The 26,095-nt window shown below is 45.8% G+C and overlaps 1 protein-coding gene across 1 annotated transcript; it reads right to left on the bottom strand.

Moving 5' to 3' along the window:
* Positions 1-5,918: 5,918 nt before the first annotated feature.
* On the bottom strand, positions 5,919-24,707 carry LOC110220053 (transcription initiation factor TFIID subunit 1-like). Its single transcript, XM_078146250.1, is given in 24 exon segments — positions 5,919-7,079; positions 7,573-7,727; positions 8,053-8,640; positions 9,719-9,854; positions 10,292-10,497; positions 10,901-11,066; positions 12,216-12,372; positions 12,650-12,888; positions 13,873-14,054; positions 14,390-14,737; positions 15,046-15,174; positions 15,517-15,591; positions 16,077-16,207; positions 16,455-16,596; positions 16,983-17,183; positions 17,676-17,780; positions 19,298-19,471; positions 19,832-19,987; positions 20,610-20,710; positions 21,784-21,851; positions 22,351-22,585; positions 23,062-23,437; positions 23,805-23,861; positions 24,498-24,707. Coding segments are annotated over 24 exon segments (4,404 nt in total). The 3' UTR covers positions 5,919-7,012.
* Positions 24,708-26,095: the final 1,388 nt, after the last annotated feature.

Raw genomic sequence — 26,095 nt, 5'->3', positions numbered from 1 at the left:
CAGGTTTAATTGTATCTGCCAAACCAAAGTTTATAGATTATGTTCAATTCAAAATCGGTAAATCGTCTGGCTATAACATCTTGGTCCCTATGATTGCCCACTCAATATCTGACATCCTGGTGATGTGTTTAAAACTGAAAAGTAAGAGGGGTTGATGTCCTTTAAGGCATACTTTCATCAAGATTTCTCTATAGTGGCTTTAAATGCAATCAATTTAGAATTTTAGCATTGATGTTTAGAAATGTATGTTACCCTTGTATAAGGAATGTTATTAAGAATTGAAACATACAACTCTCTTGACTTGTGAATTATAAAGTATAATACTGTATATATGTATGTGTGTGTATGTGTGTGCATATACTCTCTCCAGATCTTCTTGAAGAGGTTTGGGGTAGAGGTTAGGGGTGTTGGGACTCCTAGAAGACCAAGGCAGAGTTGCCTGGAATGAATTCACACACTCAAACCGTCTTTCAGTAAAGAGGCAGTTTATTGTAATGCCAACAGTAGCAAGTGAGATCCCTTTGGGGAATTTGCACCCTAATAGGGATGAATCTAAATCTTATATAGGAAAGGGGCATGAGAAAGGAATGCCAGGGATGTTAATTAGGTGATGCAAGGAGTCCAGCTGTCTTGGGAGCTATGGATGGAAAAGTGTAGGGAGTCTGCAGAGATAACTTTGTTGATACTGATGGAGTAGTGCTTGGGTGCTTGCACTCAGACCCCACTTCCAAGATCGTATTTCTCCCTAGCCTCAAAACACTATCCCTGACAGTTTTCTTCCCAGCCCAAAGACCTATCTCTGGCAATAACTCATGAGTGGGCCCAGTGAGGTAAACTATCTCACTGTCTCTCCCTGTTACAAGAACAAATTGACCATTGTAGAATTTCCCTTGTATGAACAGGACTATCTTGTATCAACAAAATTATCGTGTACTGATTCCCACAATTATCCTGTATGATCCAGAGGTCAAGTTACAGACATCAACTCCCTGAAGCTATCTTGTTACAGACTTAACAGACCAAAAATACGCCCTGACACCCCTTAGGAACCTTCTCCCCACCCCAACCCCGGTTTCCAGTAGTGAATGATGCCTGTGACCAAGGCTGTATGTTATCACCTAATTAGCATACTTACTACATAACTTGCCACTTTTCCTATATAAGCTTTAGCATCATTCCTGTTAGATTGCAGAATCCCTTAAGGACTCTGCCCACCATATTAGCGTTATAATAAACCTTTGCTAACTTGAATTAAAGAATGCTTGAGTCCTTGAATTTATTCCAGACGGTCCTGTTCTATACTTCGATCCTTGGGGGGGGGGTCCCTGAACCCCTCAAACCGCCTCAATACCAGACATTGAGGAAGTTGTCAGAGGCATAGACCTTGGGGATCTGGCTCAAGGGAGAGTCCTTGGGTTAGCCAGGGACAAAAATCCTTGGGCCAGTATCCCTGTGTCTGCTCTGATAAGTGAATTACAGAGTCAGGCCTGCAATGGGGAAAAATTTTCTCACGGGGTGGGAAGTCTTGGGTTACTTTCAGAGATATAGTCTTAGGGTTTTTGGGGGTCCAGGTCCCACCATCCCATCCCTGGAAAATGAAGAATAAGTAAGCAGAAAAGAGGATAGAGTAAGTGTGATTTAATTTGGAAAAATGCTTTGAGATGTGCTTTGTAGGCAACATAAAGGACCTTGATAGTTAATTGGACAGTACAGGGTTTTGGAAGCTGTTAATAAGAGCTGGGAGGACCCAGAACCCTGTTCCTATATGTCGACAGGAACATATAAGCCACTGTAGGCCTTGTAAAAGTTTTTGTAATTACTAGGAACATCTAAATGGATTTTTAAAAAAGTATTTGTCTCACAAATTTCTCCTGAGACTAGGAATAGGCAGTGCAGGTTTCTAGCTTCTCTTTGAGAGAATGAAAGACATTTGGAGCTCTTTACCAGAGAACACCTGAATTGTAACTAAGCAAGCAACAGAGTATAATTGTGATAGGTAAATTAATGAAGATAATCACCTCGGCTGAAATTAACTGTGCAGCTTGGGAAAGCAAGGTTGTCATAAGTCATCAGGTTTAACAACAATATACTAAAATTATGAAGGAAATATTCAACAGAATAAATATAGTTGGAGGTATAGTTGAAATGCAGGATTTGAGCAAGCAAAGGAAGGTTGGAGTAGTCTGAGTAAAGGGTTTGGAGATTTAGAAAGAGAAAAATAAGTCTTGAGGGAAGAATATGAAAGGTTATAAATAAGGTGTAGGTTTTCATACCAAAACAGAGATGTATAAAAATGAAAAGAAGGTTTAAGCATGTGGAGAAGGTTTGAGGAAGTTTGTCTTTAAGTGGAAAGGTTGTGAGCTGTGGTAGTAATAAAAATTGTTGTTCTTCCCTTTTTTCCGAAGTGGCCCAATGACATCTAGGAGTGATATCTTGACTTGTATGTGAACTGCATATAAGGGAGGCAGAGTTGCACAGTCATCAGTCTCTCTCTTCCTGAGTCATCAAAGTCCAGTGGTAGGACAAAAGTCAAGACAACTGGCAAAAGCCTGGGATACAGTGGATGACTCTGGCATCTTCCATGTCTGACCAAGGTCTAAACATTCTACAGCATCTGCTTCAGGTGTCTTTGTGGCTGTTGAAAGAAACTGTTCTCATCTGAGGAAGTCTTCACAAGCTTGAAGTAGACATGTAGACATCCCCCATCGCACCAACAGGTTTGAGACCTTTTAGTCACCCTCAACCCATCCGCCAAGACGGTTTTACTGGGGTGTGGCCGCTGCACAAGCTACAGCTTCTTGGAGCCACAGATGAGAGTTGTGTGAAGGCGGAACATCCCTGAAAAGGGTTTGGCAGTCCTTACTCCAAAGGTTCCAGTCCTCCTGAGTATCCCAAAACTCAGTTATAACCCCATCACAGCCTTTGGCTACAATTGGAATTAAGCTGAAAAAATGTATACATCCCGTTTCCTCAGTGGGGCAAGTTACCTTGTTTTACAAACATTTCCTTGAGTTAAATTGCATCTACTCATTCCTGATATTCCTCTGATATTCACTTAGATTATTCTTGCTAATAATACTGAAGAGCGGTGCCTAGAGGTTGTGTACGGGAAAAGTACATTTCCCTCTGTTCAGCGTTCAGGCTTTATCTAAGTATCCACCAGGCTAGACGAATAAGGATCTTTTTTGCTTAATTGCTGGACTCCTGCTTACTGACCTCACCCTCACCAACCCAATGAGATTAGTAAGCAATGGCTCCTTCGGGTCAACTTCTAATTGAATTCCACCACAACTGTAAAAGTTTTATGTGTAACAATCTTTATTTTGAGAAAAGCAACAGGATTAGACTGTTACCATTTGAGAACTAAGATATGTGAACGGCTTCATGTGTTTTCTATTAAAAGCAGTGTTGGAAGGTCTATTAAACAAGATGGTCCTCAATGAATTTTTTTTAAATTTTGATCCTAAAATAATAATAAATATCAATATTGAAAAAGTGGAACAAAGTAATGAATTTCCTTCAGGTTTATTTGAATATATACTGATGAATTTTATTTACACAGTGCCTAGATATGCAAGCTTTTATTATGTTTTATTATCTATAAATTCCCAAATTGGATTAAGAATTTTACATACAATATTACTTTAATCACTGTAAAGAAACACTTTAATCATGCTTCTCCTATCTCAAATCTCTCTGAAAATAGCGACAGATTCATTTTACAAATCAATTGCTCAAGGATCCTTTTCGAGATTTTTTTCCCTCTAGCACATAAATCACATTATCCATGGCATACAGAGTATCTAGGCAAGGTAGAAAACACAAATAGTATGTGTGTATTAAGAACTCTCTACACTTTCAGGTAAGTTACTAAACTGACGTTCTTCCTGTAGCCCTGATGTTTAAAGGTTAATTCCGCAAGATATTCTTTCCCCACATAACTAACTGCTGGAAGGCCAATATTTTTGGAAGGCCAATGATTTTGTCAGACTCTACTAAACTGTATTAAGTTTTACCACTAGCCAGTTAAAGACAACACCCTAGTAATCTTCACAAGTGCCTGGAACCTGGAAAGATATGAAGGAAATACCTCTGCCTACTTTCCCTGGAAAAAAATACCCATTCCAGGTACTGTTAACAACTAACACCCTATTTTAAAATACCAAGTCCCTGAGTTTACTCAAATTGTTTGATCTGTGGACAGTGGTCAAGGACATACCCTTTAACACAAAGTTTCCAAGGGAAAATGTTTACAAGAAAGAGATGACTTCCTGAAGTAGACAGTTAAAATAAAGATAACAAAGAAACCTGTCTTACAAATGGATATTAAGATGCGTTCCATTTACTTTTTTGTCCCCCTGCAATAGTTGTTTGTATTACCCACTCTCCTTTAGAGCATTCTAAGCCTTTGGGGAAGTTATTATGATTCTCCAACCTTACTAAGAGGTTTTGTTTCAACTATTTAAAAAATCATATTTCCTATCCCTCCTCAGATTTATAGTAGTAGGTTGATTGATTTTACCAATGGATGTGTGATACTCAGTTTTAGGGAGAATATTCTGCATTTGTGTGTTTTATTAGTAGCCTATTTTTGTTTTATAACTGTAATAATCCATCTTTCAGCTAAATTGCCTAATTTGTCACATAAGCAACTGTCTTATTGTGTTGTTAACTTACCCTTAAATTAGATGGCCCAAGATAATAGTTTTATGTAACCAAAGGGAAATTTTTCTAAAGTTGATTTTTTTGTAGAGTGTAAATGACTCCATTTTGTCCTGTATTCTCATCTTGCTGTATGATTCCTGCATGAATTGCACAACCAGATGCAACAGCTGGTTCCCTTCAGTGTCTTTTTTTCTCCCCTGATTGGTACAAAAGGTTGAATTGCTAAAAAGAATGAGGGAGGGTTCCAAGAGCCCCTTTAATGTCACCTGCCTTATCTACCATGACAGGTCTTTCCTTTTAATTTAGTACAACTAGCTATACCAACAAGGACATCCTTTCTTAATCTTGTATAGCTAATAATATACCTTCTCTTTAACAAGCACACTTTTTTCTTTGTATGACTAACTGCATTATAATGATCAATTGATTTTTGTCATATGTAATATATAAATAATGTTAGCTAAATTATGAATGAAATATATTTTTCTTTTTTTATTCAGTTTTTCTAATTAATTAATTTCTTTTTAGTTTTCAACATTTACTTCCACAAGATTTTGAGTTCCAAATTTTCTCCCCATCTCATCACTCTGCCCACTCCAAGATGGCATGTATTCTGAATACCCCTTCTCCTAATCTGCCCTCCCTTCTATCTCTCCCCCCTTTCTCTTATCTCCTTCCCCTTCACTTTTCCTGTAGGGCGGGATAGATTTCTATACCCCATTTCCTGTATATCTTATTTCCCAGTTGCATGTGAAAACAATTTTTTTTAACTTTTGTTTTTAAAACTTGGGGTTCCAAATTTTCTCCCTTCCTCCCTTCCCCACCCACTCTCATTGAGAAGGCAAGCAACTTGATATAGGTTATACGTGTGTAGTCAAGCAAAACACTGCCATAGTTGTCAAAAACTAACTATATTTCCCTTAATCCTATCCCATCCCCCATTTATTCTATTCTCTCTTTTGACCCTGTCCGTCCTCAGAAGTGTTTGCTTCTGATTGTCCCCTCCCCCAATCTGCCCTCCTCTCTATCACCCTCCTGCTCTCTTGTCCACTTCCTGCCCTATTTTCCTGTAGGGTAAGATAGATGAAATACATATTTTATCAACTGCTGATGGGGTGTGTCACACTCTAACTGTAATAAACTGCAGTAAAACCCATTTCTGAATCTTTCTGGCAATGTTATTGGCACTAAATAATGAAATGGGTAAGAAAATTCACACAAAACCCATTAATGAACACTCAGACATACAAAGCTTCAGAAATAGAACAGCTTTATTTACACTTTAAAATACTTTACAGATACCAAGGGGTCATGCCTTAAGAGCCACTGTTCCTCTTGTTTGTCCTTAATTCTCAAATAGGGCTAATGGGCAGGGGGGGGATGTCTTGACTTGCAAGTGAATTGGGTTAAAGTAAGGCAGGGCTTTGCAAAGATATTTGCCTCACTATCTCTTCCAGGGTCATCAGAGTCCAGTGGCAAGACACGCAATGGGAGATCTTGGCCTTTTCAAGCTGAGGTCTTTCCCAGGTCTCAGTTTGTCTGAGGCAACACCCATTCAGGGATTAAAGCCTAGGTAAGAACTGAGGCAAAAGATGACCTAGTTTGACTTCCCAAAAGAATCGATTTGGGAAGGGAAGACCCTCAGAGTTTCCAGCCAGAACGAAAACAGTAGCGATTTACAATCACTCAGAGCCATCAAAACCCAAGTAATAAGCAAGCGAGGCTTGGGCTAGGACCAATCAGTGAGAGCCAGAGGGATTTGGGTTTGAAGGCATAGTGTGGTAGTTCCATTTGAATCCCAAGGGGCTTTATCAAAGCCTGGTTTACCCAAGCTGTATTTCAAGAAATCATGAATGAAAACCACATAAGACAAAAGAGTTAACTGTCCAGGCTTTTTTGAAAAATAAAACAAAAACAACAATCAGAGCTATGAAGTAACAAGGTAATACCCCTCCCTGTCCCATGGACTTCTCCAGGAGAATATATAGGACTAGAGACTGCTCCTGGTTCAGGTTCGTCTTCTACATTAATTCCCGTAAGTCCCAAGGACAGGGTGACTGCTCAGCCAGCATTCGTATAGAATTTAATTGAGTAGAATAAAATCATCCCCTGGGTGATTAAGTGACAAAATGAGAAGAGACTGTCTGTAGTCTTGGCTTTCGATCTAGTCATATCTAGTCATATCACCTCCCATTTTCCATTTCCTGCTCACAGGACCTCCCCCCTCACAAAGCTCTATAAAACCATCTACAACCCTGAGAATGGAGTTCAGAGGCCAGGCAGGCAAGGGTGGCTTCTCCCCTGCAGTTCTCTCTATGGTCTTCCTGGAATGTAGTCTTGACCTTGGTCATCTTTTTAGGGACCCATTTCCCAATTTTTCTGATGAAAATGCTGATCTTGACTCTATACAGTTCCTGAGAAAAAAGAAAATTAACCTAGGCCCTTCCTTTTATAGGAAGGGCTCAAGGGTTGACTATGACTTGTCTACACCACACACACACACTCACACTCACACACTCTCACACTCATGCTCATGCTCTCACACTCTCACACACTCACACTCACACACACACACACACACACACACACACACACACACACACACGCACGCACACACGCACACACACAGACCCCTATTCCTCTGGTTTAGAACCATAAAACCCTTAAAGAACTTGTTACCCAATGCCATTGTCTTAGAGATGGATAGGGGAACTGAAGATCAGACCTGTTAAAAGGCCTAAGGCCACGTGTGTGGGAGGTCCAGAACTTAAAGTCAGATCCTATGGGCTGAAGTAAAATGCCTTTTCAAGAACATCAGGGCTACAAGGCCTCTTCAAAATTACATTTGTCTCCCTTCTATGTGCCAACACCCTTACATTCCTATAGCACAGGAGGGCAAAACCTTACACTCTTTGTGTTTCTTCATTTATTCTGTACTTCTTCCTCTTCATTTTCTGTTTCTTCATCTGTATCAGAAACTTGGAGGTCCTCATACAGAACACTGACATGACGCTCCCGGACCAGCCTATTGGGGTTGTGTCCCGAGAAGGAGCCTGGAGTACCTGGGTTGTTGGGAGGGATGACAAAGATTCTATTAGTGATTGGGTACAGGCCATACTCCCCAGGTGGATATTTTGGGGCAAGTGAGGCCCAACATGGGGAGACTCTGGTTTTCCCTGCCTTCTCATAAGTATGGGGACATGATCTGGGTAATAATCTTCCCAATATCCTTGATTTCTACAACACCACCTTCCTTTCAGTGGTGGCCCACAATCTCCATTCCATAGTGGAAACAACACTAGGTCCTCCCTCCCACCTGTCCCTGAGTAGTTTTCCCCTGTAAGCCCATGACCCTCACTCCCCATTTTCCTGACCCATGCTGCTTACCCCTGCACCTGATTTCCATAGGGGAGCTGGCTGTGTGTCATTGTCCAATGGGGATCTCTGGAGCGATCTGTCCAGTACACTCTGAGGAACTTGTTTGGAAACAGCTTTGGGTTCCTGGGCCAATTTCTGGCCAGATTGGAACAGAGGGCTTCCAGGCCTCTTGTACTGATGGCCGTATGAGCCACGCAACAATGGCTTTGAACACATTGAGGGATCTTGAGACTGTCTAGGAGGATGGGACAGAAGACTCGGAGGAACTGAGCCTTCTTTGGGTGGAGAGATTGCTGGTTTCTGAGTCTGGGCCATGAAATCTGGCCTTTTTTGGCAGGGCTGAGTTAAACTCCTATCTCTCTGCTGGAACCAGTTTTGGAGACTCCAGTCTTTATTCTTGGGATATGAAGGGGCTTCAGTTTCATTCTGAGCTGCCTGGACTGGAGGAGGTGGAATCTTCTGAGGGGGGTTGGCTGTGAATGGCACAGAAGCAGTCCTCTGAGTCTTTGCCAGAGGAACCCGGGGAGGGAGCATCCGATGAGGAGGTTTTGAGTGTCTACTTGATGGAGGGCAAGGAGCAGCAGGTTGGCATGGATGCTGCAGAGAAAAGAAACATCACTTGTCTATGTCTATCGGATGTGACCAGTACTCCACTCTCTTCTCTCTTTCCTAGAGCATTTGAGAGCTTGGTGGGGGGTGGGGGGGAAGGTTCAGAGTCTGAGGCACTGGACCAGGTCAGGAATTGCAGGAAAAGCCCTCTCCCATCTACCAAATGGAGTCACAGAATCATTTGACGTGTTGAGCTACCCAGCACAATTACAGACATCAGCCTGGCTTGGCTTAATCGACAACATTAGTTTTCAGCTCTGGGTAGAATGATAAAGAATCTCCCTCATTCTTCCCAGTGCTATCATTTTGGACATAGAGAAAAGAAAAGGCTGAGAGGGAGCAGCCAGTGAATTGGAACATCTCTATAGAAACTTGTAAATCTCAAATTTGGGATATGAGACTTATTCCTGAAGATGGGCCAGAAAGTGACAGTCCAGGGTCCCCATAACCAGCTGACATGTGTGTCTTAGTGTTTATGCTGAGATTCCTCAAGACCTACCAAGGATTTGGCTGCACTCACGAGCTGAGAGCCCTATGGATGATGCCCCACCTAGATAAGGGTGGCAGGTGAGTAAAGGCTGGGATCCCAACAATGAGGAAGGGTCACACTGTGAAGATTGCCTCCTGTTATGCTTTCTGGCACTTAGCTATCAGGAATTCAGGTGCTGGGAGCTGACTTGTGTACACCACACACACACACACACACACACACACACACACACACACCCCTATTCCTCTGGTGTAGAACTAGACAACCCTTAAAGAACATGTTACCCAATGCTATTGTCTTAGAGATAGACAGGGGAAATGAAGATCCCCCAGGAGCCAGTGAGGAGGGACACAGGAGGATAGGCAGTGTTTACATTCTATAGCTGAACTCAGGACTCTGGGTCAGAATACTGACTTTGCCCATTTCCTCATTTGGGGATCTGGGGTAAATCACTTCCCTCTTCTATACCTTAGTTCTTCATCTAATAAATGCTCCCAAAAGCACTCCAAGCACAGATAACCCACATTCTAATGACCCAAATGGTTCTTTAGCCCCTGGTTCTGTGATCAGTCTTACCCGGATACAGCTTAAACTTTCATCAGAATCTATATGCACAGGTTGTCTCTTCTGGGGAGGGGTGGACTGCCTCTTCTGGGACAGGGGCCGTTTCTCAACTCTCACCTTCAGTGTTTCCCTTTGGACCTCATTTGTCCTGCAAAAAGGATAGTTATGACACCACTTGACTGCCCTGAACTCCCCTCTCATTCCAAATCTTGCCTCACCCCAAAGTCACTTCTCCAAACTAATTCTAGGGCACTGAAGTTTTCTGTTATCAAGTCTGGTATTAAGTCTCTGAGGGGAAGGAGAATGACCTTCATATCTGCATTCCAAACAACCCTATACCTTCCCTTCTCCAGGATTCTCCTCACCATGCTCTGATGGTCCTTATTCCCAGGTGATTGGAGAGTAGCCCAAGTCTCTCACAAAAACCCATGGCTCCCTGAACTCATGTCCCAGAATTCCATTTCCCTTGTTTGCATTCATGCCCCCCCACCTCGTGCCCTGATATCCACCTTTAGATAAACCATTAGGGAGGCCCAAAAATGGATTCTAGCCAGTGCTTTCCTCCCTCTACTTTGTCCTCCTTACGTTTCAAATAGCTTTTTCTTCATGAAAAGTTTGGTTTCTTGGACTTTGATAAGAGATTCCTGAGGGAGTCGCTTAGCCAATTCCTTCTCCTCTTGCTCCTGGGTCATGACTCTGAGCTTGGGGGCCAGGTACTTGGATGGGCAGTACTTTGGACACATCTTGTTTGTCTTAATGTGTCCATGAGATCCACAGGCACCACATATTAGCTGCAGAAGAAAGGTATCAAAGATTGAGCCACCTTGGTATTTTGACCTCTCAGAAGTTTCTTCATCAGCATCATCCATCATCGATATAAAATTTGGAGTATTAGAAGTCAGGCTGCACATAGGAGGTCAAAGTTTAGGCTTGGGACGTGTGGGTTGTACCAAGACTACAGCTCCAAGGGAAAATCGGAATCCGTGGTGCATAACCAAGAGGAGTGAGTATAGGCCAAGGCTTAGGAAAAAGGCACAGCCTACTGCCCTGGGGAGATCCCATTCTTCCTCCTAGGCCTCTGGGAGGGTGGTGGGTGAGGACACCCCTGGGGGACCTCATGAACGTTGGTCCTGATAGTTGACTCTCACCCTTTACAAGGTCCCATAATTTCCCCAGCCTAGTTCCTTTACTTACATTCAGTTTGGGAGCCTCTGGCTTGGAAAGGTTCTTTGGGGAAAGGTGTCCCTTCTGCTCTTCCCTTTCCTTTGCTATGCGGAGTCGGCGAAGTCTGTCTTGGAGTCTTTTCTTTTCTTTCCGCAATTCCTGCTTCTTCTGTTCATCTGGTTGAAAGAACTGCCGGCTGTCCCAGCAAAGAGCCCAGAAAAGGCCCTTCAGAATCTTCCTTCCAGGCTTAGCATAGAGGCTTCCTTCTTAGACATGGCACCCACCCATACCCAGTGGGGCATCCCATTGGGCATCCTTATCCCTATCAGGCCCACATGCCTCAGAGCCAGACCTCTGATCTCTGCATGAAGACACAGCATTCTTAGTCTCCCACCCAACCCCAAGATTGCCCCTTCCCTCAAGGCTCTGAATCTCCCCAGGATCAGTCAGAGAGGAACGGTGAGCAAAGACTCTCACCTCCTTTTATACCATGAGAAATAAGAGCACAAAGAATTGACGTAACTTGCACAATTATTGTCACACTTCTGGCAGGTGAGTAAGACAGGGATTATTACCCCATTACCCTTTCCCATTTTTATTCAGTTTTCAGTCATGTCTGACTCTCCATGACCTATTCAGGATTTTCTTGGCAAAGATACTGGAGTGGTTTGCCATTTTCCTTCTCCAGTTCATTTTACAGATTAGGAAACTGAGGCAAACAGGGTTATAGTGACTTGCTCAGGGTCACACAGCTAGTAAGTGTCTGAGGCTAGATTTGAACCCAGGAAGATACATTTTCCTAACTCCTCATCTGTCACTCTATCCACTTTGCTACTTAGGTGTCCTGAATTTTACAGAGGCAGAAATTAAGGTCCAGAGATGAAGTGATTTGTCCCACATCACATAGCAGACCCTGGAACCAAAGTTAACCCTGGAGTCCTCTCCACAATCCAGGCAGCCTGGGGTTCTTTGGTAACTGAGGATGTAATTCCCCCAGGTTAACCTGGTAATTGCTTTTTTTTTTTGGCTAGGCAGTGGGGTTAAGTGACTTGCCCAGGGTCACTCAGCTAGTAAGTGTTATGTGTCTGAGGACGGATTTGAACTCAGGTCCTCCTGACCCCAGGGCTGGTGCTCTATCCACTGCACCACCTAGCTGCCCCATGGTAATCGTTCTTGGTAAATCTTTTACCCAAGTCACTAAGACTCTCTCTTCCTGACCTCTCCCTAAACACTAGTCAGACTCTTCTTTCCCCACACAGTCCCAACCTACCTTCAGGTGGCTCTCAACACCACCCACCACCCACCTCCATCTTCACCCCACCCCCAATCATGACCTTGAGCTTACATAGAGTTTTCATCTTTGGTGGTCTTCACATGGATGTAGGTTTTGATCACTGCCGGATGCCGGACTATCTCACTCCGCACATACTCTTTGCCAGACTCATCAAGATACGTTCGATGGATAACCAGAGATACAGAACTTGAGGTGGCTGAGCCCCCATCTATAGAAGAGAGAAAGAAAATGAGATGTAGAGATGGGTAGAAGATGAGGGACAATGAGAGAGACAGAGACAAAGAAAAAGGTAGAGAAAAGGAGAGAAAAGGAAAGACAAAAAGAGAGCAATGACATTTCAGAAGTGCTTATAAAGCTGTTGAATGTTGAACGTTCTGTTCAGGAAGCTTGTCTTGCTGCAACGAAGGGTATTAGCCATCCCACTTCCCACTTCCCCCATAGACATGCCTCATCCCAGACATCCCACTTTTTCCTTCCTCACATACCCTCCTTCTCTGTCTTGAATTTTTCTTGGAGACGAGCACCCCTATCTCCTCCAAGCATAAGCTGCTGCAGTTCCTGCCACTCTTGCTTCTCCTTCTGTCTCTGCAGCCTCTCAAGATCGGTCTTACCCCCCAGGAGGTCCTCAATTTCATGACACATCTTGTCCATCATACGATCATTTTCTTCATCTGATATGCTACTGTCTGTATCTGTGGACAGCACATCGGTAGAAGCCAGGACCCTGAGAGGGACAGAGGAGGATGGTTGGGTAGACTTGAGAAAGTAGCTTGGGCATCATGCCCCAAATTTGTCCTCTACCCATAAGCAATATACCTTCAGGCCAGATATTCTGAAACCCTTTCACCCAGAGGGGAAGATGGAGCTGGCTAGAGCATTAGCCAGTCAATCGTGAACACACCACAGAAGTATCACAGATTCTAGCAGGGCACTGTGAGGGGTAAAGCCTAACTCCAAGTTAACTTGGTCCTAGATGCCAATCTGAATAGTGGCCTTGGGCCCTACACCAATCTCTCCCAGCAGGAACCAAAGGCATGTTGGGGCATGCAGGATCCAGTGTACAAGTGGGGAATGACAACATATAACAGAGAGGGAGAGACGTGCCACTCAGGGTTCGGAAGCTTACGGCAGATGGAAGGGAGGAGAAGCTTTGTCACACACACGATCATCCAGAACCTCTGGGGACACTCAGAGAGATATGGTGATATCCAGAGAGACGTCCAGATTCACAGACACACTCCAATAGACCCAGAGAGCCCCAGAGACCCAAGAACCCTCCGAAAAAGAGACAGAGTCACACTCAGTTATCTTCAGAGAGAATAGGGATGCACAGAAAGGTGTTGAGGCATGGTGAGACAGAGAAGTCTGTTGAGTCCCTCCTGGAGAGACACTGAGATTCTTAGTGAGACAGATGCATCTAGAGAGTCCTGGAGACTCACCAACAGAAAAACAGACTGGGAAACACACACCACCATGGAGAAACACACACATACACACACACTCAGAAACCCTCTCAGAGAATCACAGAGACATAGACATACAACATCTGGCAGAGAACCAGAGTCTTCCCATGGAGGTACGCAGAAAGAAGCATTCATTCAGAGACAGCTCCACAAAGATGCAGTCCCTTCCTCCTCCCTCTAATCTTAGGGATCCCTTCCCCAGCACTGGACTCCAAAATTACTGCCTCCCAACCAATCCCCCATACCTGTTTTGGAGGTCAAAAATTCTTTGGACCTCTTGCTGGAAGTGTCTCTGCTGCTCTACTCCTGAGGACTGGGACACCCGTGCAAATTTGGTGAGGGCTCTAGAATTGGCCCCTGATTGTAGCTCCTTGGTAGACAGGGCTCGGACAGCTGCAATCACCTCCCAGCGAGAGAGCTTCTTAATCTGATGTACAGACATGGAAGGAGACACTCATTCCAAGATTGCCCTGGGAGGGAGCCTGCCTGGAGTGCTCCTAACCTTCCCTGAATGCCTCTGGGGCCCTCTTCTACCTCCTTAACTTCATTCAGACTGCCTGCCCCCTGACTCTTTCATGACTTGAATGGAATCTGACCACATCTCTACAGGGGGGAAATGATTCACTTCCTTCAAGCAAGGCAACATCACCCCTTTAGAGACTAAATTCTTCCTTTATCTCCTCTACCATCTCCCACCTGCCCCCCACACACACCTAGTAGCAAGTCATCGCTGCCTGCCTGCTACCAGAAATACCTACTCACCTCCTCCTCTGAGATCCTAAATATCCTCAGCAATTTCTGGGCTTTCTTCAGGGTGAGACGTCGAAGGTCTGCATCAGTACCCTTCAGCCTCTCCCCCTCCAAGCGGATTTTGTTCTCCTGCTGCAACATCAGAGTGAGATCCAAAGATTCAGGGTATGCCTCAACCACCTGAGGTACCCCCACATGCCCACCAAGTTTCCTTGTACCCTCCTCCAACTCACACACTGCCACACTCACCAGTCCAATATCCCTCTTTTCCATAACCCTACCTTGGCACCATAGCCCACTAGAATCTCTCCACCATTTATGCTTCCATTGTGCATCTCTGCATGCCTCACCCCCAAATCCCTTCATCCTTCACCCTCTAGGATTTTCTGTCTTTATCTCTTTTCACTCTTCCATCCCCCACCTCCAATCAGTCCATCTTTGATTCCCAATAGCTAAGTAGACCAAGTATCTTTATTCCACCATCCATCCCACTGTCCTTCTACATCTTCTTCAACCCAGCATCTGTCCATTCCAAAATGTTTCCATCCTCTGTGTCCCCTACCCCCACACCAAATCTCTCCTTCCTTTCCTTCATATCCCTTCATCCCTTCCAACTTGGAATCTTTCCCTGACCTATCCTTCCCCTGCCCAACGCTCATTCAACTCACTTTGAGTTTGACATAGGAAATGGCCTCCCCACAGCCTGTGGGGTCAGCTGCTCCTCTCACCTCCAGCAGACACTGCCCCTTGGTGGCTGCTAGAAAGGCCCGAGTTGTGTTCCATGGGGCAGCCTGGACCTAGTGTTCAAGGTAGGGAGCCAGGTTAGTCTGAGTGAAAGGCTCAGCATTGAGGCTCTATAGCCCTTCCCCATCCCTTCCAATTCTCTGCTTCCTCCAAAATGGTGACTTTTCTCAATGGCAAATAAGGGTAGCACTGGCTTGCTGCATGCCAGACTAATCAAGACTAAGGAACAATATTTGAGAAGAAATAGTACTTAGAAATTTAGTCATTATCTCTTCATACATTCAGCCTTCCTTTGGGAGTCTCCCAGGATAGAACCTCCCCTCTCTCTCTCTCAGACCAGGGGATCCAGAAGGTCAGTTAAGTCTCCCGCTCCACACGAGATGGCTCATAGTTACCTCATCTTCTAGACACATGTCATCATCACTTGCCTCCTCTGGGTTCAAAAGAGATACCTCCCCATAGCCAGCATCCTGGAGAAATAAATCTTGTCATAATTCAGTAATTCAATCATTCCATAAGCATTTATTAAGCACTTACTATGAGCCAGGCAGTGCGTTTAGCAATGGCGATTCCAAAGAGAGGCCAAAGACAGTCTCTTTCCTCAAGGAACTCACGATCACAAGGTGGGGATGGTCCCAAGAGAAATAGGGGGTCCATTTCAGGCAGGGCCATATTCTCCCCACCTCACCCCAAGATCAGGGGCTACTCAGAGAATGTAAAATGATAGGATCTCAGATGCAGGAAATGTCCCTAGAGGCCAACCAGTCTGACCTCCTCTTTATACGTAGGAGGAAAATGAGTCCCATGATTTGCCCAAGATCCCAGAGTTATTAAGCAGTAGAATCAGGATTCAAACTTGGGAGCCCTGATGCCCAGATCAGCATTCATTCCATGACCCCACATTACTTCTCCTCTCATGTCTCACCCCATTCACCAAGCAAATGGGCATACCCACCTTGAGACGCTGCTGGGCAGCCAGCATGCTATATAAAGCACAACATTGCTCTGGAGTCAACATGACCCTCAGCTCGTCTTCACTTGGCAACCGGAATCCAGTCTTCAGCACCCACCAATTAAAATAGGTCCCTGGAAGACACAACCAGTTACCCTGGTGAGAGAGCAAGGATGGGGCCAAGCTTCAACACCACCTTTGAGCTTCATGCCCCCTTCCTCATCCTGGCATTGGAGGCCCATCAACATTCCCTCCCTTATCTTCCTATCTTCCTTGACAGGCCACTTCTGAAGGCTGCCATCTATCACCTATCAGTCTTTCTTCCTCTACTCTTTATTATCCTCTCTACCATGCCTGGTCCCTCTGGGTTTGGCCCCTCACCCGTCCGATGGAAATCTGAACACTTAGTAAGCCTCCTTCGAATGCTGCTCTCAGCAAGTCTGGGGAAAGCCTTTCGGATGTCCTCCATCCGAATCCTCCGAGGTCTGTGAGGGCTTCTCCAAAACTGCCTATATATAAACACCTGGAGGAGAAAAGAGGAGGGAAAGTGAAAGAAGGTTAGTGGGCAGATGCCTGAGACCTCTGGTCCTCTCCTCCCATATCCCTGAGACCATCCTCTAATCCTTAACCCTCTCCTTGCCTTCCCAGCCTGACTTTGCCATCTACGCCTTCCCAGGAGCCCATCTCATTCTCATACCCTAGGCTCTGTGGCCTGTTTCTACACTTGTGTTCCCATGCCTCCTAGGAATTGGAGTGGTAGCAGGCAGACCCCCAGTCTGCCTTTCCAATGTTGAGTCCTTGACACTTCTTTGAAAGTACAGAACTAGCTCTTGATCCCAGCCCTGTACCTGAGACCTCCTTCCTTGTCCAACTCCACAACCCCTCCCCCCACATACATATGCATATTACCTGGAGAAATTCATGGATGTAATTCTTTGCCATTTTTGAGTTGGGGGCAGGAACTTCATCCAGTGGGCACTGCTGCCCAACAGTAAATATATCCTTCACTTCCCTTAGAAAGTAGCCTGCTTTGGTCACCACAACCACAAAGTCTGTGTCTGCCATCTGATGTGGGTAGATGGGAGCCCGAAAAAGTTTGTTCTCCAAAGCCTATTGAGAGAAGAGAAAGTGTCTTCCATATACTTTTTACAGACTGGATAAATGATACTCCCATCCTCACCCTGGATTTTCCAGACAAACTGGCCACCTTACAATTCCCCAAAAGTTGCCTTCTCTCACTTCCATTCACTTGTATTGTCCATTGAAGATAGACACAGAGATAGATGGCAGCAAAGAAAAGGAAGAATAATCAGAGGAGGTGGGGAAGAGAGGGGAAAAAACAAAGAAAGGAAAGATGGAAGGAAGGAAAATAAAGAAGGGAAGAGATAGAGAAATACTTTGAGAGATATAGAGGGAGGAGAGAAGGGGAGAGGGAGGAAGGGAGGGAGAGAGAGAGTGAGGTAAAGATAAGCAAAGATGATACAATAGCAGGAAGAGAGGGGAGAGACAGGAGAATGGAGACGATGATGTAATGCTCAGTTCACCTGGCTGCTGGAGCCCTGACTCAGGTAGGTCTAAGATCAAAGGGAGAGAACATTTTACCTGCAAGAACTGTCCAGCATGGAGTTTCCCCAGGAAAGGTGAGGATGAACAGAACACAAGGTTTCCATATTTGTGGGCAGGAGGCCCAGTGTCCTTCCCAATTTTCTGTGGAAGAGAAAGTAAGGAACTTTGGCAGGGAACTAGACCCAGGCACTAAGGTGAATGCTCAACTCCCAGAATCCCCTCAAGTCTATTAATCAATGCCCCACTTAACTCATGTGCTCATTTGTTGTTCCATCATTTCAGTCATGTCTAACTCTTCATTTGGGGTTTTCTTGGCAGAGATATTGGAGTGGTTTGTCATTTCTTTCTCCAGCTCATTTTATAGATGAGAAAACTGAAGCAAACAGAGTTAAGTGAACTGCCCAGGGTAACACAGCTAGTAAGTGTCTGAGGCCAGATTTGAACTCAGAGGATGACTCTTCCTGACTTCAGACCTGGCACATCACCTAGCTAGCTTCCCCATGTGCACATTACTAATTATAAAGATATCAGGAGGTCTCCCTGGGAGGGGAGAGCCTTGAAGTATGGAAGGATGGGGAAAGAGAGAGAAACCTACTCAAAGGAAAGGAGAAGCACTAAGGAGGATGATAACACTGGAGATGATGGTGTTGGTCTGACTGATTCCAGTGGTCTGTTTTAGGAAGGTGTGGCTAGGTACCTTGAGAGGAAAGTCAGTGCTGGTCTGTGGAGTCCTTGAAGTCAGAGTAGAATAATCTCTATGAAATTCAGAGAAGAAGCAGTAAAACCTTTCCTCCACAAAGGACCAGTGAGCCACTGGGAAGAAATGCCTTCAGAGTCACTACCAGATATAAAAAAGAATAGAATCAGTTTGGACATGGTTGGTGAAGAGGGAATTTCACATATCATTCTATTCATCTGCCTCCAACATTCAGAGCTCAAGGCTTGGGATGGAAATTATGATTCATAAAATTGTGACCAGACTAGGAAGGAGAGGGACAGGGGAAGAAAGAGAGAGAGAGAGAGAGAGAGAGAGAGAGAGAGAGAGAGAGAGGGGGAGGGAGGGAGGGAGGGAGAGGGAGAGGGAGAGAGGGAGGGAAGGGGAGAGATGCAAAACTAAGCAAAAAAGAGAAAGGGAGGGAGGTAGAGAAAGAGAAGAATGAGAGTAGACAGAGAGGGGACTTGAGATAGGGAAGAAAGAGTGAGCAGATAAAGGGATAGCCAAGAGAAGGGAAAGAAAAGAGGAAAAAGAAAAAGAATTGATGAGATAACAAGAAGGAATAAGAAAGAGAAAAAGCAGAGAAATGGGGGGGTAGAGTCAAGACAGAGGACAGAGGAAGGGGCAGAAGGAAAAGAAGGATTGAAATGCATACAGGGAGGCCAATAGAAAAATAAGAACATAAGAACATGCATCCAGAGAGGGCTAGACACAGTATCTTGGAGAAACACAGAGACAGACAGGGAGAAGCCTTGAAGGAACATCTACTGAATATGGCTACTGAAGTTGTCTGAAATCCTGAGCCATTGCTGCACCACTGGGCAAAGAAAGGGCATCTCCTCCTACTCTGTGCCTGTGGAGGAGCTCTGTGTGTCTCCTTCATGACTGACAGGGGCAGACCCATGGTCCCAGTCCATCTCCCTGGTTGGAAGTTACGACTTACCCTTTTGTAATAGTTCTGGATCTGGGAGGCCATTCCAACCTGGTTCAGTAATGGTGGATTTTCCTCACTCCACTCAACCAGAATGAGATCTCCATCTAGCCCACTCAAGTCCTGGATTGTTTTCATGAAAAACATGTGACCTCCCCCTGAAGCTGTCAACTCCTGCTGCCGTTCCTGGTGGAAGAGGCAGGAACACATTAATGTCACATCAGTGGCCCCACCTCAGGGTCCTTTCCATCTCTTAGAACTCAAAGCATGGAACCACACCAATTTATCACTAAAACATTGCCTTGAGACCACCAAATCTACATCCTCTTAATATATGCTATTTTACATATGAGGAACCTATGGACCAGAGTGGCCCAAGGGAGTTGTCTCTAGTCCCACAACAAAGCAGGGACAGAGCTAGGTATCCTGACTCCCATCCACTGACTCCAGGGCATTTCCTCCGCCTTTCTACCTAGCATTTCTGATCCCAAACTGAGATCTCAAAAAATATATATAAGGACAGATCAGAGGACTGACAGGTCTTACCTGGGCTTTCTTTTGGATGTGATGAATCAAGCTGCAGACAGGGTGGGGCCCTCTGCCAAGTCGCCTGAGTTGGGGTCGATGAAACAGGCGGAGTTGCTCAGCTCCCATGTGGGTAGGAAAGAGTTTGGAGTGTAGCTTCACTGCTGGTATTGAATGCTGGAGAAAAGAGATCAGAGCTGTTCAGGCTAATGGAGAGTTAAGAGAGCCTTCCCCATGATGACTGGGATCTCTTCCTCCTCAGACTGTCCAGCCTTGGGCTTGGAATCCAAGGGTCCTTGCCAAGGCTGCTCTATTCATCTCTCTCTCTCTCTCTCTCTCTCTCTCTCTGGTTCTCTGATTTTTGCCTCTTTGTCACTCTGTTTCTTCCAGTAAGTATAGAGGAGCCTGTTTTCTGTTTTACCTCTGCCTCTATAGTCCCATCTTCACTGTTTTCTTTTCTTTTGTCTCTGTTCCCATCCCTCTGTCTCTGGTTTTGTGTTTCCCTCTCCCTTCACCTTCCTGCTTCTATCTTTACATTTTTCTCTATTGTAGCCTCCCTCCTTGTGTTTCTATCTCCCTCTTTGTGTGTCGGGGAGGGGAGGGAGGGAAGTCCTTTTCTTCTTTCTCTTTTTTGTCTTCAGGGGATCTAGGATTGACCCTTGGATTCCAGGTCTGGTTGCCTCCCACCTGGAGACAGTACTTCCCACAGACCACACTCTTATGGTCTTCCCTGGAAAAGTTCTTGGACAAATATAGGAGTGGGGTGGGGAAAAATGAGAAAAATATATGGGAATCTCACCTGGATTATAGGGATACTGAGGGAAACCTGAAGGCCATGATGCTGGGGGAAATAAAATTCATCATTAGACAGGTTCCAGGGGTCCTTGGCTTTCAGCTGGACTGGAGGCTAAGGAGAGACAATGAGATGGCAATATCATAAGCAAAAAGGACCTTGAGATGAACCCGAACCCTCAGGCATTGCAACTGCCAATCTTGGCCCAGGAGGGGAGACAGAAATGTCCTTCCTTCCTTCCTTCCTTCCTTCCTTCCTTCCTTCCTTCCTTCCTTCCTTCCTTCCTTCCTTCCTTCCTTCCTTCTTTCCTTCCTTGGAGAGGCAGGGTCCTGTGGGCCCCTAAAGATGCATACACTGCTTGCTACAGTATCTCTGTCACAGAATCTCAGAGCTGCAGGAGACCTCAGACACCATCAAGTCACAAACATACTTAAGCAAGGATCCCCTTTCCAAAATGCCCAACAAGAAGTCATCTGGCTTCCACTAGAAGATCCCCCAGTGAGGATCAACACATTCCACTTTGGGGTACCAGATTGTTAGGACCCTTATCCTGACATTAACCCTACATTTGTCTCTCTACATCCTCTATCCATGGCTCCTACATCTGTCCTTTGTAGCAAAGCCGAATGATAGTTAATGATGGCTTAAGTGTTTCTGTGTATATGTATGTGTGTGTCACAAAAGTGGGAGGAAGAAATGAAGAAGAAAAAGGATAGCAATGACAGCAAGGAGGAGGCGGGGAGAGCTAGAGAGTCAGACCAATCTTGGTAATCTGGAAGCATCCAAGGGGATGACCACGATAGGAAAGGACTTCTGGAAAGTAGTCCCTAAGAGAGTCAATTGTGGGGGATCTACTGATGTTTAGCTGGGGAAGACCTTTGAAGGGCTAGCCTGTGGATAGGGACAGTCTTGTGCTGCTTAACCCCACAGAAGGCAGAACTGGGAGTGGTGTGGGCAAGTTGCACATAGGTGGCTTTAGGCTTTATGGAAGGAAAGACTCTAACAAGGGTCATCTCTCGGGAGGTCTTCCCAAAACAGACTGGATGAGCAATAACACCTTGTGTGTGTGGTAGGGATGAATTGGCTGGCTAAACTCAGGACTCTTCCAGCTCAGGGATTCCCTCTTTTAGCTGTCACTTAGCGGTAACCTCCTCTGGAAACCCTTGGAGTTCCAACACACTCACCAGCTGGGCCTCATCCACTCCCATGAGGCCACTTCTTAGCACGATTTGACTCTTCTTAGAAGAACTCTTTTGGATCAATAGGTCAGGAGCTAGAGTCTCTACTTCCACAGGCTCCTTGATTTTAACTGTGAAAAAATGAGAGGTCAAGGGGTGATAGACTTCTAGATGGTCAGGATTTATGCAAGGTAACAGCCAGAATTTGAGCCTACGTCCTCTAGGCTTTCCACTGGGCCATTCTGCCTCTTGAGCTAGGTGACCCAATCTTGGGAGCTCAGGGAGCTCTCCCTGGTACCCAAACATATAATCCCTCAATCTTATACTCAGAACTAAAAGAAGCCCCTAGGCCAACCTATAGCAATCTGCATGAACACAACCCAGGCAAATGTTCATCTAGACTCTGCAGTGTAATAGGGAGCCCACTACCATCAAAGACAGCCCCAAGCTGCTTCTGCATAATGCCTTCCTACCCTGGGCTTATTCCCCACCACAGCCATTTCCCCAGAACCCAGAACCACATTGGCCAGTTTGGAGGCACTTCAAAGTTCTTTTAGGATTCCCACAACTTCCCCTTCCTGCTCTCACTCGCTGGTGCAGGTGAGGCAATGGAGCTAAACCATTAAAAAGTCATACCCAGCAAGAGGTTTTCATCATCCTCATCAATGGTTAGGACTGGAGGATAGAGTGGTTTGGGCATGGCTTGGGCATCCCAAATAATGTTGTCTTCCCATCGGCCATAGATAAGGTCTTCATTCTCAGGGGTGAAAATTGACCCACCAGGCTGAGAAGGGTCACGGGTGCCTGCAGAGAGAGAAAAGAGTGGGGTGAAGCTCAGGATAACTGGATTAGGGTTAGCTCCAACCAGAACCAGGATTTAATCATCTAGCCCTATCACCAATCTCATACGTACTACTATTCTCAACACGTTCTCATCTCTGTTTTCTCTCCATTTTTATCCCTGCCCCTGACTATCTCCATACCTACCCCAACCCCATCTCCTTCTCCATCCCCATCTAGATCCATATCCCTATCTCCATCTCCAACTCTATCCCCGTGATCATCTCTGATCTCATCTCCTTCTTCATCTCCACCACTACTTCATCCCCATCTGTATTCTCATCTCCAGTTCCAGCTCCATCTCTATGTCAGCATTTCCTCACATCTCCATCCCAATCATTACACTCACATCCATCTCAATTGTCGTGACCCAAACCCATTCCCATTCCCTCCCCACCCCCATTTCCACCATTTTCCCAGTTCTTCCAGGGCTCTCTGACCTGTTTTGAGTAATCTGGTATTTTCAGAGGGAATCCACCCTGCCTGAGATACTTTCTGGGCATTAGGGCAGGACCCTTGGATGTCTCTGTTATCCCAGATTATGTCATCTTCCCAGGATTTCTGCATGACCATCAGGAAGTTTTCCTCCTTCAGCAAGGGGTGTTCTGTTTGGCTTGTCTCCTCCTCCTCTGGTGACTTTTCTTTAAGTCGAAATCCATAATCAAAACCTCTCCCATGGGGAGGGACACCCAGCATATCATACCAAAGCTTGGCAGGGCCATAACGCCATGGGGCCACCTCCTCTAAATGAGGGTCCTGGGAGCAGTTAGCTGATTGAGAGCTAGTCTGTGGGGCCACTGGAGTCATCATTTTTGTCTAGAGTGGAACAGAGGGTATGAATTAGGTTTGGGAATAAGGATGGAATTGTGGAGATAAGATGGCTTGGAAAAGAGACTAAGGGTGGAAACAGAAATGGAAGTGAGAGTGGGGATGATGATGGTAGTAACCTGAATGGAGAGGTACTTGAGGGTGCCTACAATGACGGGGTGTTTGGGGAGGGGGTTGACATGCTATTTGGGTTGGGAAATGTGATTGGCATGGAAATTTCCCTCCATCCCGTCATCACCTCATCGTCTGTTAGGCATTCCTCGGGGCCTGGTGGTCTTATCATCTGGGAGCCCCTCTGGACAGGTTCTGAGGGACACTGTCCCTTCTGTTTTTTCCTTCTCATCCGCCTTCTGACCTTCTCCCACGTGGATGGTGTCTTCTGGGATTCAAAGAGTTGGAGGAAACGAAGAGTCTGGAACAGAAAATGGAAAATTGGGAAAGGGACCCCCCCCATCAGAGTGGCTGGGTGGGACTCAGGACTCCCTTTCATGGCTTGGCTACTGAGCCTGAGTGGGTTATCTCCACCATTCCCTTTAGGTGTTTGCCTGGGATCTCCTTGGTCAGGTGAGCTCAGTCAGAATGCAAAAAGAGGGAGATTTCAAGAGGGCTGGGCCTTTGGTTGATCTTAGAGAGTAGTCACCACAGAGGCCTCTGCTACTCAAAGTGATGAGAAGGAAGAGGGTGGTCCTCCCCAGCCCCAGCAGCTCAAATGCTCCCTTGCACCCTGTTGTTGCAAAAATTCACCAGGACTTCAGACACCTTTAGTGGCCGTGTCTGCAAGGTCCTTCAAGAAAGATGACCTTCTACATGTCTGTGAGTCTCTGTCACTGTGTCTCTTCCTCTAGTGGGGGCCTCACTGTCTCTATTTCCTAATCCAGGGTCCTTCTATTTACTCAACTCTGGATTTTTTCTCTGTCTTTCCTTGTAAGTCTGCTTCTCTGGCTTCCTCTCTAGGGCTGTCTCAGTGTCTGGGTGTTGGCTTCTGTTTGGATGTCAGGCCCTGTCCCTTCTCTTCCGCTTCTGCTCTCTGCACGTGGCCCCAACCTACCTTTCCATGCCTAAATTGTGGCCAGAGCTCTGTGACTGTAGGCATGCTGGTGTCTCTTGGGCTGGCTCCCCAGGAATCCCCATGATCCTGTCCATGCTCCTTAGGTGCATACTCTTTCTCCTCCTCAGAACCGCTGGAATCCACAGGTGACTCCTCCAGGAAAGAGGTATCGCTGTCTCCAGAGAGTAGGGTCGTGTCTTCTTTCTCCATTTGGGATCCTGCATTAAAGAAAGATCTTGGGTTGGGGGTCCCCATCCCCTATCCTGGGGCAGCCTTTGCCAGGGGGACAGGTTAGAGGTGTTCCTTTCCCACATCTAGTAGAATGGAAGCACCATAAAAGCAGGGATTGTTTCAGTTTCCTCTATATCCTCAGAGATGACAGTGACTTCAACCCAGTAGGTGCTTAATGAATAATGGGAGGATGGAACTGTATTTCCACCTCTCATCAGAGCCCCTGCTCACCCACCCCTGTCCAGCATGAGAGCCTGAATCCTGGAGGTGGGCTGTCAGACCACAGAAGGCCACCACCCTCAGGGAGGGTGGGCAGGTCAGTATTGACTCAGCCCCAAAGAAGAAGCCCCTGAAGTGAACCTTCACATTTAGTCAGTCAACAAACATTTAATCACACTCTCTTCCCAAATGTTCTGGGGTCTGTCCTCATCACCTGGAATCCAGGAATCTAATTTTCCTTATGTTTTTCTGCCCTTCAACAAGGCAGATCTTAAAGCACATATGGCTGGATTTGTTCATGGAATCATAGATTTTAGAGCTGGAAAGGATTTTAAAATGATCTGGTCCTACCATTTTACAGAGTAAAGAAACTCAGATGGAAGAAAGGAAAATGATTTGCCCAGGGTCACACAGGGGTTGCTGAAGACTTGGGAAGGCAAGACTTCAGGGAGCTGGCCCATGGTGGGGTGGATAAGCAGGGACAGGGATGGGGAGCTTGCTCCCAGCTCCTCTTACCCTGTCCTGTCCACCAGAGCCCAGCAGGCGCATCCTCCTCTGGGAAGCCCCCTCTGTTTTCCTAGTCCCCAAGGCTCTCTCCTCATTGCAAGCTCCCCCAGGCTTGATATTTTTCCTGCACAGTCATAGCACCAGTCCCTCTGAAGGGATTCATTCACTTTTTGTGGCCCTGAACTCCTGACCCTACGGCCCAGCTCCCATCCCCTAGAAGCTGAGGTCAGGTCTTGACCCACACTGAGGGACCTCTAAAGACCTGCCTTGTTAGCAAGGACTTTGGTTGGGAGAGCAGAACAGTTCCCTGGGGCCCTGACCCTCTTCAAGTCCCTCCCATTGCCCAGGCCTCATTTTCCTCAACTGTAACATTTGCAGTAGGGGGACACAGATGTTAAGTGAGTTTGAGGATCTTGCAATTCCTTCCCACCCCCCTACACAATTAGCATTTTCTTGTAGGAAATCTTGGAGAACTAACCTGTAACTCTGACAGCGTGTAGAGGAAGAAGAGATGGGAAGCCTTCTGTTCTGCTGGACTCTGCAGGCAAAGCTATTGCCATCAGCTGAGATTTACTCCAAAACTTACATTTACACCTTCTGCACAGGGAGGATTTACACTTCTCCAGAGGTGTGAACAAGCT

The sequence above is a fragment of the Phascolarctos cinereus genome, unplaced genomic scaffold (genome assembly GCF_003287225.1).
Source record: "Phascolarctos cinereus isolate Bilbo 61053 unplaced genomic scaffold, phaCin_HiC Scaffold_726;HRSCAF=1367, whole genome shotgun sequence".
NCBI lineage: Eukaryota > Metazoa > Chordata > Mammalia > Diprotodontia > Phascolarctidae > Phascolarctos > Phascolarctos cinereus.
Note: the sequence above shows the minus strand (reverse complement) of the source record. Positions and strands in the feature narration are given on the sequence as shown.